General features: G+C 35.7%; 1 protein-coding gene across 1 annotated transcript; it reads left to right on the forward strand.

Moving 5' to 3' along the window:
* The first annotated feature begins 14,989 nt into the window (after nt 1-14,989).
* Nucleotides 14,990-15,523, forward strand: LOC114165455 (uncharacterized mitochondrial protein AtMg00810-like). Its single transcript, XM_028050076.1, has one exon. It carries the CDS (start codon nt 14,990-14,992, stop codon nt 15,521-15,523), a length of 534 nt encoding a protein of 177 aa, XP_027905877.1.
* Nucleotides 15,524-18,137: the final 2,614 nt, after the last annotated feature.

The raw sequence follows: 18,137 nt of genomic DNA on the forward strand, positions 1-18,137 counted from the left end.
CTACATTCTCTGTTCTTTGAACTCGTAGTTCCAAAAAATTTATTTTTTTCTAATAATTTAATTAAATATTCATTATTTTCAAACATGCTTTTGTAAGGCCCACTTTTTATTTTGCCTTTATTTTAAAGGGTTGTCCCAAATAAGTTGGACGTAGGGCTGACCCATAAGGAACCAAAGCCCCTAAACCAGGTGAAACACTTTCATTCTTCTCACTTTCAGAAAAATAGCCTCCTTTCTCTTAGAACAGTAACGTTCCTCTGCTAGGGTTCGGGGTTCATTCAAGTTCAATTGAGTTCAACTCCTTTCTTCCACTCACGTAAGTTACTTTCGATGCATACTCTTCTCTTTTAGTCTAATCTCCGTGCTTGTCGTTAGGGTTCCTCATAATAATCTCGTGCTTCCTCTGTATTGAGATTTCCAGCTCTTAATTATGCTCTTGGAGCCGTCTTGCTCATTCACTTAAGTGTCGGGGTCATTTGCCTAGCTCTTTCCAAGTAAGGGAAGCTAGGGTTCACTCTTTCATTATGTTTTTCTACTTGAGCCACTATTATTTCACCATGGTATGCCTTGTGTGTTGTTGTGAACTTGTGAAATGAATTTTTGGGCCGTTTGGATTCTTGTTCGTGGGGCTGTGCACGAGAGAACAATGGTGAACACTGGTTTTCTCGCCCAAGCGAGCACATCTCGCCTAGACGAGACTAACAGGAGCTCGCTCTGGTTTTTCTGCACGAGTTGTCGCTTAAGCGACGAGTCTCCGATTTGAGCGAGACTATGTCTCGCTCAAGCGAGGAGGGCTCGCCTAAGCGAAAGGGCGCAAGAAGCCATTGTTTTCCCTTTTCGAGCTCTCGCCTAGGCGAAGGGGGCTCACCTGAACGAGAGGACTCTTTCGCCTGAGCGAGACCCTTTTGCTTGAGCGAGGAGCTTGGCGAGGAGTGCGTTTGTGTTGTGATTTCTTCGTTTGGGGATGTTGGTCATATGTTTGGACTGATTATACAATTTAAAGCATGAATTGAGTGATTTTGTATGAGTAAGGTGAATTATGGTTTGTAGCTTATGAGTTTAACATGATTTGAGTATGATGTATATGTGGGATGATTCATAGGCTAAAGATGGTGAGTCTTGGCATGTGATTTAAATGGGATGGTTGGTTATCAAAGTGGCATGGTGCCGGTATGAAATACACTTCTATATTCATGGATTTAGGAAAGATGAGTTGGAATGGATTCAACATGGAATATGAATGAGGATTGATTATAAAGGTTGGCATGAGATTTACATGCATGATAAATATTACTTGGTTAGTTGAATATGATTGGTATGTGGTTAGGACGTAATTCCATGATTGGTATGTGGCAAAAATTGCAACAGTGATTCCTGCGAATTGAAGCCTATCTTGATATTGCGAAGGCTTCCGATTTCGTACCCCATTTGTGCCATCCCAACTAGATTGGTGACTTTACCTAGTAAGAATTGAGACCCATGCTTCCATTTGTCATTGATATGAACTGAGAAAACCTAATTGTTGTGAATTTTTTGTTGATGGGGACCTGGATGTTGAAGGTGTTGTGTGGGTAGACATGCTAGGTGGAGGTGAAACACCTTTGGTGGAACTGAATATTTGAATCCATGTTGTAAGAAGTCAAACCAAAAATAGATTCTATTATATCTGTTAGCTATAACAATTACACTTTTTTGTATAAATACGTTTTCTACTATTCAATTCATAATAGAGATATATCTCATTTCAGTCTCATATATTTGTTCCTCACACTCTCTCTATTCTACTTCCTGTCATTATTAAGTTACCAACTCTGATTTCAATATGGTATCTGGAGCATAGGTTCACTTGTGTGGTAGAAGGAACGAAGTCGTTCGATCGTGTAAGAAGAAGCATCGTAGTGTGGTGCGTGGCCGTGAAGGTAGCACAATCTTCAAGGATACCAAGAAAGGGTGAAGGTGTCAAGACTTGTGCAGAGTTTTGAGGAGTTTCAAAATCAAGATGAACGAGAGTGGAAGCATTATACAAAGAGGTTTGCCAATCTTTGATGGTAAGATGTTTGATGATTGGAAGATAAAAATGAAGGTTGTGTTTCAGTTCTAAGACGTGGCAAATGTGATTGAAACTGGCCTTGGAGAGCTTAGCAGCAAAGCTATAGAGGAAGACAAAAAGAATTATAAGCTGCAGCAGAAATTAGACGGTAAAGCAAGGTTCTTGTTGTACCAATGTGTAAATTCACAAATCTTTAACAAGATTTCCCAAGCTAAGACAACAAAAGAGGCTTGAGAAATATTGATTAAGACGTATGGTGATGGTGATAAGCATAAGAAAGTGAAGCTGCAAGCATTGAGAAGGACGTTTGAATTTCTGATGATGGAAGAAAGTGAGACAGTGGCTCAATACCTGGACAAGACTCAAGAACTAGTGAATGCGACAAAATCTTATGGTGATAAAGTATCAGAACAACACGTGATACACAAGGTATTAAGGTCACTTCCTCCTAAATTTGATCACTTGGTGATAACTATTGAGGAAATAAAGAATCTTGAAACATTGGAGATCGAGGAACTCCAACATTCTCTAGAAGCACATGAGTATAGAATGGATGATCGAAAGAACTGTCAAGAACAAGCGTTACAGGCCAGAACAAATTATAAAACAAATTCCAAAGGTTTCAAGAAAGGAGGAAAGCACTGGAAGAAGCAAGAAGAGAAATCTGAAGATAAGTCCAAGGCTAGAAAAAATCACAAGAGACAAGGAAAAGATGAGAAGGAGTGGAAGAAGAAATTAAAGTGTCACAACTGTCAAAAATCTTGGACACTTCGCTCGTGAATGTTGGTATGGTGAAGGTGTTAAGAACAGGCCAAAGAACCAAGCTAATTTGACTCATAACGAGGCTTCTTCTAATTCAGATGTTGTGATGCTTATGGCCAAAACTAGTACATAGATTCAAAGGAAAAATCGTCTTGGTATCTAGATTCGGGGTGCTCCATGCATATGACAGGTAGACGTGATTGGTTTATCAAGGTTGATGATTCTTAACAAGGAAAGATTAGGTTTGTTGATGATAGCAGCCTAAATTCGGAAGGCATTGGTCGTGTGGTGTTACGGGATTCAAGTGATAGAGAAGTGGTAAATGATGGTGTTCTGTATGTACTAGGTTTAAAGACAAACCTGCTTATTCTTGGGCAATTGTTGCAAAAAGGTTTATTATGGAAATGAAGGAGAATGGTCTAAATTTTTACGATCAATCAAAAGGATTGGTTGTTCATGCAGATCTATCTGAGAATAGAACCTTTCATATTGCAATGAATACTCGAAAACATCACTGCTTTGCCATAGTAATGAACAAGGATGAGTGGATATGGGACAACAGATTTGGGCATCTGAATTTCCAACACTTGTTTGATCTAATTGAGAAGAAGATAGTCTAGGGGCTTCCACGAATCAAGATTCCAGAAAAGGTGTGTAGAGAATGCATACAATGTAAACAGACCAGGCCCAAGTTCCAAAAGTTCATTCCTACGAAAGCCACTGAGAAACTAGGAGTAGTCTACTCAGATGTTTGCGGTCCAATGCAAGTGGAAACTCCTAGTGGGAACAGGTACATTTTGGCATTCATAGATGATCTTACTAGGAAAATATGGATTTATCTAATTAAAAGGAAGAGTGAGGTGTTGTCGGTGTTTAGAAAGTTCAAAAGCATGGCGGAACGATAGAGTGGGAGTAACATCAAGATCGTAAGGTCTAATGGAGGAAGGGAATATGCAACAATAAAATTCGGTGGGTTCTGTGAAAAAGAAGGGATTGTTCATGAGTTCACTCCTCCCTATATTCTTCAACATAATGGGGTTGCAGAAAGAAGAAACAAGACCTTACTTAACATGGGTAGGTGTATGCTGAAAACCAAGAAAGTGCCAAGTTTCTTATGAGGTGAGGCAGCAAGTGCAGCGACATATGTGTTGAACAAATCACCAACGAGAAAACTGAAATTGATGACACCTGAGGAAGCCTGGACAAGTTTTAAACCTAACGTTTCACACCTCAGAATTTTTTGGTCCCTATGCTACAAACACGTTCTTAATCCTTTGAGAAAGAAGTTAGATGATAAGAGCACACACCAGGTGTTGATTGACTACCATGAGATAGGTAGCTACAAACTATATAACCCCAATTCAGAGCACGTGGTCCACTAGCAGAGATGTGTATGTTGATGAGTCATCTAGCTGGGATTGGATGGTGGCAAGCACATAAGCCAACAACACTTCGAAGATAGTCTTAGAAGATGATTCAGTAGAGGAAGACACAATTGATTTGGCCTTGACAAAATCTGGACGGAGATCACGACTTCCGTCATATCTTCGAGACTACGATGTTACTCATGATACTATCGTAACATCTGACGGGAATTTAATGCATTTTGCACTAATTGCTGAATCAGAACCGATCACATTTGAGGAGGCAACCAGGGATAGACATTGGTGGAGTGCTATGAAGGAGGAGATTGACTCTATTAAGAGGAACGACACTTGGGAGTTGGTAGAGCTACCACTAAACAAGAAGCTTATTGCTCTCAAATGGATCTATAAGGTCAAGGTAAATGCTGATGGTGAAATTGTTGTAAGACTTGGGAAAAAAATAGAATAAAGAGAAAATTATAGGAAAAATTAATAGTTTGATTAATATTGTTGATGAATTTAATTGATTATGTAATTTAATTATATGACATATGGAATAAATAATTGATTAATTAGAATTGTGTTTTGTTTATTTTATTTATGGCATGTGCACCTTATGCATTTATAATTTATTGGTGCGTAATATACTACGAGAAAGCTTACAGCTTGGTGGTTGATTGTATTTGTTTCGTCCGTAGGGGACTGTGTTTGAACCTTGGTTGATTGAAAACGAAAGTGCATTTTATATTATATTTTGATTTTATAAATTTATTTTTCTCTCCCCTGATTACTTTTTGGCTAAATTGGACGTGCATGGTTTAATTTTTAGTTCCTTTTTTTTTCAGTTGCTGCAACCTACAACATTTACATTCTGTTTTTTTTTTTTTCAAATCTTTGATGCTACGTGAAGATAATAAACAGGGAGAGAGTTTTAATTTATAGAATCTTAACCAAATATTCAAAAACCTAAAACGGGAGGGTATTAGTATTAAGTGAAGGCTAGGGTTTTTGTATATAACCACTATAGGTTATTTGGGGTTCTATAACGAGAGTAAAAAGGGGAGATGAAGAGGAGAGAAATCGTGAGTAAGGCGTGGAGTCGAGAGAGAGCACAACTACAAGAGGTAGGGGAAGTTGACATTGTTTCTATTTTTGAAGCTGACTTTACTTTCTGTTTTGTTTGCTTGATGAATGAAACTTGAAAAGCATGCATGTGTAGTGTAGGGGAAGCTGGTTTGTTTTCTGTTTTACACATCTATCTTTGATATTTGGGTGGCATGCGTTGATGGTTAGGAGTGCAGAGTCTTCCTTCGGTAGTATAAGATTTTAATATCATGTTGGGGTTTTCTTGGTGCTACTCTCACTCACAAATTGATTGGCCATGCATTTAATGGGTCAAAACCCATATCCCTAATTGTTAAAGGTGCAAATTAGTTTCCATGGTAATATAGTGCCAGGGTGCTTTACAGCTTTGTTTCATTGGTTCAACGCTGAAACTTTGTTATTTTTTTTACAATATATCAATTTACTTTTCTCCTGCTTAAAAGTCTTTTTGGTGCAGATCACGTAAGAGCATTGTTATATATTTTTGTTTTATTCTTAAACAAATCCTACCACATATGATTTTGGCTTGATGCTTCTTCACATGAATTCCTTTTCTTTCACGTTTTGGGGTGTAGTGCATATGGTTCTGTAGGTTGTTTTCTTGTTGCCGATTTCGTTTACGTTTTTTTAATGTATGGAGGTAGGATGGGCATCTTTTCTCTCTTTTGTCATATTTTCTCTTTCTATTTCTATTTCTTCTATATAAATTTTGGTTGCATTGGCATTTCCATTTTATTCATGAACAACAACTATATATGTTTCATGTATGCATGAGATTGTGGTTTTTATTCATGATTCTTGGTGCAATGTTGAGAATGTGTTTGTGTCTCTTATAACATGATTATTAAATGAAAGAAAAAGCCATAATCATATTTTTCTTTTCCTTTAGTTCACGTTACTATTACATTTAGGCTTTGTTAATGTCAAATAACATAACGTGGTGAATGCTTTGATGGGACTTTCACACAATTTTCGTTGGCCATCATTATGTTGGATTCTCTTGGATTGAAAAGCAAAGTTGATACTTTAAGCCTTGGGGTTGGTGGTAAGTTCTCATGTGTAGAAGCATGTAGGGGTAGCTTATCTCCCTCTATCTCTCTTCTTTAACACTTTAGGATTATAAAAAATTAGGTCTTTGACTTTCTTGTTGTACCATGAACCACACATGGTATTACTTTTCTCTTTCCTTGGGTTGTAGGTGCAGACCATGTAAATGCGTAATATAGTATAACTTAGTGTTTAGTGCTTTGTCTTAGTTTGATGAGATACTTGTAATGTACATTGGGTTCTTTTGATGAATGGCTTTGTTTGAAAGTAGAATGAGCCATGGCTTTAATATTGAGAAGTTTATTTTTTCCGTGAGAATTAGAGGAGGTTGCGTCAGTTTTTTTGTTTCAAACTCTTTTCATTGATTGTTTTGTGAAATATTTACCTTGGCATGGTGCATGTTTTGGTTGTTGCTTATAATTGTTTTATCACGTAGTAGGGCTTAGGAAATACTCATGGGTTGCATGGATAGAAAAAAACAAAGCAAACTACTAGGGTTGGAGATGTTTTTCACATGCTACAACTTGGTTCTTAAGGGTAATGCATGGTTCTATTTCAGATGGGTGCAACTTTTAGTTTTCATTAATACTTCATATCACATGCTTATTTCTCTCTCATCACATGTGCTTGGAATAAAACTAGGGGGCCCACATATGCATGCTTTTTGTTTCTATTCTTCATGTTTGCAACTTTACGTAAAAGATAAGTGCATATATTAGTGTTTTAATTGTTGCAACTTTGATGTGCCAACCATGACTCACATTGACTTAATAATTTTCTTTACTTTCTTAGGTATGTGGGATCCACTTGTGACTTTTATGAATTTATATTGCAAGTTCAAATTCACGTTTAAGTTAGGACAACTTTTGGTTTTCTTTAAATTCTCATACTTTTGATTTGATGCTTTTTATTTGGTTTTATTAATTGTCTTATATTTTAATGTATTGGTGTCCATTAATGAGATGAGTGTGTTGTTTGGCTTTACGTTTTGGCTTATATAATATGATAGTTATTTTGTTGAACGCGAGTTATATAGCCATAGTTGCAATGTTAATGTTATGTCTTTTGCTTGGTTATGTAATATTCTAGTTATATGGTTCTACCAGTAAAATGGTGGCTTTGTGCTTTAGCTGTTTGTTGTTTTGTTGGGGTTGCAAACCACTCGTTGGGTTCGTTGTATGAATGTATTGTTTGATAAGTTGATGGGTTTATGTTATGGAACTTTATTTCCCATGCATGATGTGATGGTGTGTATTTTGTTGGCAATATGTAATCCTCGTGTGTTGCATGTTGTGAGTGTTTTGCCTTGTTTGAAAGCTCTTGGTGGAATTTAGTGTTGTGTGAGGTTTTCCATACCTAGAGATCTAGTGAAGACTCTTTCGCCTATGTGAAGCAATGGAAAGGGGTCCTCTTCGCCTGTGTGAAATAGTGGTAGAGGATTGGTCTGAGTGTTGTACTCTCTCGCCTGTGTGAAGTAGTGAGGAGGGGAAAGATGTTTCACTGTATTTCGGCTCGTTGCGAGTATAGTGCCCGATGTACGATGCATCGACGTTTTTACTCATAATTCCTTGAGGAATAAGGGAGACAGTCTGGTTGCGATAGTGAGACACATCGAGCCATCTATTTCTAGGAAACTAGATGTTGTTGTGGGGTAAAAGGCTGTGGAAAACCAAAACTTGAGTATGATTACTATGTTTAAGAATTCTAGATGAATGTGATAGTATGTTGGTTTGATATGGTTGTTTGGATGTTGGGGGTTGTGTGTTCAAAATAAAGTTTGATTGTGATCTTAATGCTTAAGTGTTACTTGAATGAGATGTTGAGTATTATTTGTCGTGTTTTATTTACAAAATTCTTTTATATATCCTTGTTTATGGTTAGCTTACCCCTATTTGTTTGTTTGTGTGTTTGTGATGTGTGTGATGATCGTATAACGTGTGTGTTATACGAGAGTAGATGATAATGCAGATGCTTTTTGGCATGGAGTAAATTGACGAGAGACTGGGGTGAACACGAGAGTTCTTATAATTTATTAGTTGTTTTAAATCAGATATTGAAGACTATAATTTTCTTTTGTTTGAAATTGTTATTTATCTTTTTCTAGACAAATTGATGTTTTGAACTATGTAATTTAAATCAAATTAAAAGTTTTTTTATTAGTACATTTTCAATGATAATCCTTTTCCGCCAAATGTGTTCATTTTCTAACTTTCTGTGACATCCCAAAATTGGGGTGTTACACTTGTGGCAAAAGGTTTTCTGCACAAGGCTGGGATAGACTATGGAGAGGTCTATGCACCAGTTACTAGAATTGAAACTGTCAGATTCGTAGTGGCCTTGCCAACAAATGAAGACTGGAGTTTTCATCAATTGGATGTAAAATCTGCGTTTTTGAATGGCCCCTTAGAAGAAGAAGTTTATGTTCAACAACCTATTGGCTTCGTGTAGGAGAATGATAAACACAAAGTATATAAGCTAAAGAAGGCTTTATATGTGTTAAAATTGTTAGTTTTGAAATGGTTGAAAAGCCAAGAAGGAGGGGGGTTGAATTGGCTAGTTAAAAATTTAGGCTATCTTTGCAAGCTAAAAACCACCTTTAATTGAATCAAATAGATCACCAAGTTATGATGCAAATAGTACTGAACTGTACACTTTCAATTGATCAAAAACAGAGTTAATCGATTGATTTTACTAAACAGATTTTGTTATAGCATAATCAACCGATTGAAACAAGAAAACAATCGACTAGAATATTGGGAAAAATGAAAAAATGCGAATTTGGATTTTAAACCAGGAACAATGCACAAGAATTTCAACAGGTTGATATCATTGAAGTTTAAAAACTAAATCAACTGATTGAATTTGTTGCAGTTTAAGACTACTGCAGCCAACCTTTTAACCTCTTAAAAAACCATTCAACAGACTAAAAGAGACATTTTAATCTGTTCAAAAGCCATTCAACAGATTAAAAGACACACCTAACACCAAAAACATCTAATTAATGCTATAAGGTCTACAACATGAATTACAAACTTAAAATACACTTTCTAAATGATGTAACTACATGGAGAGCACACGTTCCAGCCTTGATCAACATGAGTATCATCAAATCTCCTTTCTTTCATCAATGTAGGCTTCATTAAAGCACAAGTTCTTTAAACTTTAAAATGAAAATGAAAGAGAGAAAGGATAGAGAAGAGAGGACACCACAAAATTTTTATACTGGCTCACTCAAACCTGAGCTACATCTAGTTTGTCAATGCAACTTGAGCTTGACTTTGCATTATTTCAAAAGATTTACAAAGTATTCACCCTTACACTTCAAAAATATGCAAAAACACCATAAAAGACTCTTGAATCACAAGAATCACACCAGCACAGCAAGAACCCTCTTGCAGACCTGGAAAACCACTAGGCACACACATAAAGCTTGAGAAAGATCAAACCTCAGTGGTAGCACATCCCATCCTTCCACAAACCACTTTCTCCAAGCTTCAAACCAAGCCAAAAGCTCCAAGAATTGATCCCAGATCAATCTTCAACAGCTGCAACACGTATGATCACGAAGGAGAGAGTTTGCACAAGTTTACAAAACAAATTTGTGCTCTAAAATGATCAACAACACTCTCTTTCGAAAATCACAGCTTTTATAGTCAAACTATTACGAAATTCAACAGGTTGATTTTCAGATCAATCGGTTGATTTCACTTGACTTAAGTGAAATCAGTAGATTAAAAACTAAAGCAACTGATTGAATTTGTTGCAGTTTAAGACTATTGCAGCCAACCTTTTAACTTGTTAAAAAACATTCAACAAATTAAAAGAGACATTTTAACTTGTTGAAAAGCCATTCAACATATTAAAAGACACACCTAACACCAAAAACATCTGATTAATGCTATAAGGTCTACAACATGAATTACAAACTTAAAATACACTTTCTAAATGATGTAACTACATGGAGAGCACACGTTCCAGCCTTGATCAACATGAGTATCATCAAATCTCCTTTCTTTCATCAATGTAGGCTTCATTAAAGCACAAGTTCTTTAAACTTTAAAATGAAAATGAAAGAGAGAAAGTTTAGAGAAGAGATGACACCACAAAATTTTGATACTGGCTCACTCAAACCTAAGCTATATCTAGTTTGTCAATGCAACTTGAGCTTGACTTTGCATTATTTCAAAAGATTTACAAAGTATCCACCCTTACACTTCCAAAATATGCAAAAACACCATAAAAGACTCTTGAATCACAAGAATCACACCAGCACAGCAAGAACCCTCTTGCAGACCTGGAAAACCACCAGGCACACACATAAGGCTTGAGAAAGATCAAACCTCAGTGGTAGCACATCCCATCCTACCACAAACCACTTTCTCCAAGCTTCAAACCAAGCCAAAAGCTCCAAGAATTGATCCAAGATCAATCTTCAACAGCTGCAACACGTATGATCACGAATGAGAGAGTTTGCACAAGTTTCCAAAACAAATTTGTGCTCTAAAATGATCAACAACACTCTCTTTCGAAAATCACAGCTTTTATAGTCAAACTATTACGAAATTCAACAGGTTGATTTTCAGATCAATCGGTTGATTTCACTTGACTTAAGTGAAATTAGTCGATTAAAAACTAAATCAACTGATTGAATTTGTTGCAGTTTAAGACTACTGCAGCCAACCTTTTAACCTCTTAAAAAACCATTCAACAGACTAAAAGAGACATTTTAATCTGTTCAAAAGCCATTCAACATATTAAAAGACACACCTAACACCAAAAACATTTGATTAATGCTATAAGGTCTACAACATGAATTACAAACTTAAAATACACTTTCTAAATGATGTAACTACATGGAGAGCACACGTTCCAGCCTTGATCAACATGAGTATCATCAAATCTCCTTTCTTTCATCAATGTAGGCTTCATTAAAGCACAAGTTCTTTAAACTTTAAAATGAAAATGAAAGAGAGAAAGGTTAGAGAAGAGAGGACACCACAAAATTTTTATACTGGCTCACTCAAACCTAAGCTACATCTAGTTTGTCAATGCAACTTGAGCTTGACTTTGCATTATTTCAAAAGATTTACAAAGTATCCAGCCTTACACTTCCAAAATATGTAAAAACACCATAAAAGACTCTTGAATCACAAGAATCACACCAGCACAGCAAGAACCCTCTTGCAGACCTGGAAAACCACCAGGCACACACATAAGGCTTGAGAAAGATCAAACCTCAGTGGTAGCACATCCCATCCTACCACAAACCACTTTCTCCAAGCTTCAAACCAAGCCAAAAGCTCCAAGAATTGATCCAAGATCAATCTTCAACAGCTGCAACACGTATGATCACGAAGGAGAGAGTTTGCACAAGTTTCCAAAACAAATTTGTGCTCTAAAATGATCAATAACACTCTCTTTCGAAAATCACAGCTTTTATAGTCAAACTCTTACGAAATTCAACAGGTTGATTTTCAGATCAATCGGTTGATTTCACTTGACTTAAGTGAAATCAGTCGATTAAAAACTAAATCAACTGATTGAATTTGTTGCAGTTTAAGACTATTGCAGCCAACATTTTAACCTGTTAAAAAACATTCAACAAACTTAAAGAGACATTTTAATCTGTTGAAAAGCCATTCAACAGATTAAAAGACACACCTAACACCAAAAACATCTAATTAATGCTATAAGGTCTACAACATGAATTACAAACTTAAAATACACTTTCTAAATGATGTAACTACATGGAGAGCACACGTTCCAGCCTTGATCAGCATGAGTATCATCAAATCTCCTTTCTTTCATCAATGTAGGCTTCATTAAAGCACAAGTTCTTTAAACTTTAAAATGAAAATGAAGGAGAGAAAGGTTAGAGAAGAGAGGACACCACAAAATTTTTATACTGACTCACTCAAACCTGAGCTACATCTAGTTTGTCAATGGAACTTGAGCTTGACTTTGCATTATTTCAAAAGATTTACAAAGTATCCACCCTTACACTTCCAAAATATGCAAAAACACCATAAAAGACTCTTGAATCACAAGAATCACACCAGCACAGCAAGAACCCTCTTGCAGACCTGGAAAACCACCAGGCACATACATAAGGCTTGAGAAAGATCAAACCTCAGTGGTAGCACATCTCATCCTACCACAAACCACTTTCTCCAAGCTTCAAACCAAGCCAAAGGCTCCAAGAATTCAACCAAGATCAATCTTCAACAGCTGCAACACGTATGATCACGAAGGAGAGAGTTTGCACAAGTTTCCAAAACAAATTTGTGCTCTAAAATGATCAACAACACTCTCTTTCGAAAATCACAGCTTTTATAGTCAAACTATTACGAAATTCAACAGGTTGATTTTCAGATCAATCGGTTGATTTCACTTGACTTAAGTGAAAATCAGTCGATTAAAAACTAAATCAACTAATTGAATTTGTTGCAGTTTAAGACTACTGCAGCCAACCTTTTAACCTCTTAAAAAACCATTCAACAGACTAAAAGAGACATTTTAATTTGTTCAAAAGCCATTCAACATATTAAAAGACACACCTAACACCAAAAACATTTGATTAATGCTATAAGGTCTACAACATGAATTACGAACATAAAATACACTTTCTAAATGATGTAACTACATGGAGAGCACACGTTCCAGCCTTGATCAACATGAGTATCATCAAATCTCCTTTCTTTCATCAATGTAGGCTTCATTAAAGCACAAGTTCTTTAAACTTTAAAATGAAAATGAAAGAGAGAAAGGTTAGAAAAGAGAGGACACCACAAAATTTTTATACTGGCTCACTCAAACCTGAGCTACATCTAGTTTGTCAATGCAACTTGAGCTTGACTTTGCATTATTTCAAAAGATTTACAAAGTATCCACCCTTACACTTTCAAAATATGCAAAAACATCATAAAAGACTCTTGAATCACAAGAATCACACCAGCACAGCAAGAACCCTCTAGCAGACCTAGAAAACCACCAGGCACACACATAAGGCTTGAGAAAGATCAAACCTCAGTGGTAGCACATCCCATCCTACCACAAACCACTTTCTCCAAGCTTCAAACCAAGCCAAAAGCTCCAAGAATTAATCCAAGATCAATCTTCAACAGCTGCAACACGTATGATCACGAAGGAGAGAGTTTGCACAAGTTTCCAAAACAAATTTGTGCTCTAAAATGATCAACAACACTCTCTTTCGAAAATCACAGCTTTTATAGTCAAACTATTACGAAATTCAACAGGTTGATTTTCAGATCAATCGGTTGATTTCACTTGACTTAAGTGAAATCAGTCGATTAAAAACTAAATCAACTGATTGAATTTGTTGCATTTTAAGACTATTGCAGCCAACCTTTTAACCTGTTAAAAAACATTCAACAAACTAAAAGAGACATTTTAATCTGTCGAAAAGCCATTCAACAGATTAAAAGACACACCTAACACCAAAAACATCTAATTAATGCTATAAGGTCTACAACATGAATTACAAACTTAAAATACACTTTCTAAATGATGTAACTACATGGAGAGCACACGTTCCAGCCTTGATCAACATGAGTATCATCAAATCTCCTTTCTTTCATCAATGTAGGCTTCATTAAAGCACAAGTTCTTTAAACTTTAAAATGAAAATGAAAGAGAGAAAGGTTAGAAAAGAGAGGACACCACAAAATTTTTATACTGGCTCACTCAAACCTGAGCTACATCTAGTTTGTCAATGCAACTTGAGCTTGACTTTGCATTATTTCAAAAGATTTACAAAGTATCCACCCTTACACTTTCAAAATATGTAAAAACACCATAAAAGACTCTTGAATCACAAGAATCACACCAGCACAGCAAGAACCCTCTTGCAGACCTGGAAAACCACCAGGCACACACATAAGGCTTGAGAAAGATCAAACCTCAGTGGTAGCACATCCCATCCTACCACAAACCACTTTCTCCAAGCTTCAAACCAAGCCAAAAGCTCCAAGATTTTATCCAAGATCAATCTTCAACAGCTGCAACACGTATGATCACGAAGGAGAGAGTTTGCACAAGTTTCCAAAACAAATTTGTGCTCTAAAATGATCAACAACACTCTCTTTTGAAAATCACAACTTTTATAGTCAAACTATTACGAAATTCAACAGGTTGATTGTCATATCAATCGGTTGATTTCACTTGACTTAAGTGAAATCAGTCGATTAAAAACTAAATCAAGTGATTGAATTTGTTGCAGTTTAAGACTATTGCAGCCAACCTTTTAACCTGTTAAAAAACATTCAACAAATTAAAAGAGACATTTTAACTTGTTGAAAAGCCATTCAACATATTAAAAGACACACCTAACACCAAAAACATTTGATTAATGCTATAAGGTCTACAACATGAATTACAAACTTAAAATACACTTTCTAAATGATGTAACTACATGGAGAGCACACGTTCCAGCCTTGATCAACATGAGTATCATCAAATCTCCTTTCTTTCATCAATGTAGGCTTCATTCCAATGGTAATAGCTTCAAGATAGTTCAAAAGAGCTTCATTCAATCTTCATCAAATCTTCAAGAAGCAAACCACTTTGGCTTCTCATGTCAACATAAAAAGCTCCAAGAGCTTGGAATAAATAGATTGATAAGTTTCTCGAGGGAATTGGATTCATGAACTACATATCAGAACATGGAGTGTATGTGAAAAGGACTGAAGGCAGCAAAATCATCATATGGTTGTATGTTGATGATCTCTTCATTATTGGTAGCAATGAGGAGTGCATCGAGTCATACAAAGCTGAGTTGATGAAGGGGTTTGATATGAATTACCTTGGAAAGGTGAGCTATTTTCTCGGTATTGAGTTCACACAAACAACATCTAGAGTGGTCATGCACCAAACAAAGTACACTCGTGACCTATTGAAGAAGTTCAATATGGAGCAGAGCAATTTTACAATCACACCTGCTGAAACTGGTGTGAAATTGGAGCACAATGCTGAGGAAGAAGGGGTAGACCCTGTAGTATATAGAAGCATTGTAGGAAGCCTGAGATATCTGTGTAACACTTGCCCAGATCTGAGTTTCAGTGTTGGAGTTGTTAGTGGATACATGCAAGACCCCAAAGTTTCACATTTGTTAGCTGTGAAGCGTATCATGACGTATCTACACGAGACTGAGCATTTTGGGGTGCTTCTATCAAAATGAAATGAAGAGTTGATTGGATACTCTCAGATATAGATTGGCGCAGTGACAAAACTGATAGGAGGAGCACTGTTGGCTATGTTTTCTTCTTGGGAAAGGCACTTATCTCTTAGGGCTCTACCAAGGAACCGATAGTGGCACTCTCATCATTTGAAGTTGAATATATTGCAGCATCCGAATCTGCTTGCCAAGCAATCTAGTTGTGTTCCCTGTTGAAAGAATTAAGAATAAATCAAAGGTGTAAGTTGAGGTTACTAGTTGACAATTAATCAGCCTTAAACTTGGCTAAACACCCTACCTCTCATGAAAAGAGCAAGCACATCGAAATGAGGTTTCATTTTATTAGAAAACAAGTATCAAATGAGAAGCTAGTAGTGGAGAATTGCAAGTCAAAGGTACAATTTGCTGATATTCTGACGAAAGCCTTGAAGAACACTAGGTTCAAGTTTCTGAGGGAAAGTATTGGTGTTGTAGACGTATGTAGTTTGGTTTAAGGGGGAATGTTGTAAGAAGTAAAACCAAAAATAGATTATGTTATATCTGTTAGCTATAACAATTACACTTTTTTGTGTAAATACGTTTTTTGCTATTCAATTCATAATAGAAATATATCTCATTTCAGTCTCATATATTTGTTCCTCACACTCTCTCTATTCTACTTCCAATCATTATTACGTTGCCAACTCTGATTTCAATAATCCAAAGGTGAGTTACATGATTTAGTATATTGGTAACTTATATATATATATATATATATATATATATATATATATATATATATATATATATATATATATATGTATGTGTGTATATATATATATATATAATTTTAATATGGTTTTATGATTAGATCAGTTGGTGTTGTGATTGGAACCAGTGGGTCTTTGAATCATTTGGTTTTGAAGTAATAAAGAATGTGAACATTGGGAGTTAAGAAGACTGACTAAAAATTTTCATTTGATATTGTGGTAATATAATAAGACATGTTAACCGTGATGGGGGCATTAAGTTCAAATTTGCTTTTCTGAAAGAAATAAATATAGTAGTTTGTAGCTATGATAGGACATCATCTTCATTTTTACCTTTTTGGAGAAAACAAAAAGGAAAGTATAGTTCTTATGATGGGGGAAAAGTTGTATTTAGAAAGAAGGAATAAAGGATTAATGGGAAGGCATTTGAAAGAGTGAGCTAAAAGGGTCCAGGACATGCGTTTCTCTGACCATGACCTGCTGCTTGGAGCTTCCCACAACCAAACCACCTAATTTTAAAAATAAACATCCTTTTACATTAGGATAATTAATGTTTTCTTCTCTCCATATATAATTATATCAAAGACTCAATATACAATTGGTAACCTATATATTTAGTGCAGCATTTCATTATGCTTTGTAAGCATACACCCTTAACTTAGTTTATAGGAAATGTTAAAGTTGTACAATTTTCAAGATAATTTAATGATAGTCTTGATTTAAGTAAGTTGTATTTTTCTTGATTTGTAGGATATTAAGATGAGCTAATGGATAAGGAAGAACAACTGAAAGGATACTACCAAACAAGAATCCAATTTTTGATAGTTAGAGATGTCCCATGAGTATTTGTGCTTTCGCTTTTTTCTTATCACATTTTCCTATAGTAAGCACATAATTTTAGATCATTGATTTGTTGAATGTTGGAGCAATTTCAATTATATAGAGTGTATTAAGTAGCAATTTCTCTTGTAGGAAGTTCGTGCTCTACCTTTGCTGCATTAGCATCTTTATATTTAGCCACCAATGGCATCGATTCTTCATTCATTGAAAGTTCTGCATCACTATCTTTTTGAACCCTATTCCTCATTTCCACCTGAGTGTTCCTTTGCCCTCTAATGCTCTTGCAAGGAGAGAAAATTCAGAGAGCAATTGATAGGTGAACCAAAAATTTTATCACTTTTGAGGATGTTAGGTGAGTCATGTCAATGGTAAATAAATTATGTAAAATGGTTGTGATAGGTCTATGCTGATGACAATTTTATGTTTGTAATTTCAATTCTGAATGAATTAAATGATATGCTAGACTATTTGATATGTTAATGAATATATTGAAGCAGATTCTGGGATGTGTCTCAAACCCGAATTTGCATTTTTGCAAAATTACAGGCATTTGCATGGGCTAAGCCGATGCAAAACAGACGCTATCAGGCGTGGTATTGACACCAATGACTGCAAAAAAACTCAAACTTTAATAAAAAAAAGAACCCAAGAAAGACATTAACTTCACCAGAGAATGGAGAAGAAGAAGAAGAAGAAGAAGCAACGACACAGAGAAAGTGAAGAAATGAACCCTCTGAGGCGGTGTAGAGAAAATGAAGAAATGAAGTCTCTGCAACTCTTCAAAATTTAATCTTAGACAAAGTTTTAGGCCTTGGTTATTTAATAAACCGAGGCATAAACCTCTACGTAAAATAAAATAATTAAGAAAAGATAATTTTGAAATTTTAGCAAACTTATGTCTCTATTCTAAAACAACCGAGGCATATACCATGTATAGGCCTCGGTTCTCTAGCAACCGAGGCGTAAACCTCTGTGTAAAATAAAATAATTAAAAGAAGAGTGACAATTTTAAAATTTTAGCAATCTTT

This window comes from Vigna unguiculata, chromosome 10 (assembly GCF_004118075.2).
Source record: "Vigna unguiculata cultivar IT97K-499-35 chromosome 10, ASM411807v1, whole genome shotgun sequence".
Lineage (NCBI taxonomy): Eukaryota > Viridiplantae > Streptophyta > Magnoliopsida > Fabales > Fabaceae > Vigna > Vigna unguiculata.

Excerpts from the sequence above, each read along its gene's own strand:
- LOC114165455 (XM_028050076.1), top strand. The coding sequence starts at position 14,990 with ATGAACTACATATCAGAACATGGAGTGTATGTGAAAAGGACTGAAGGC.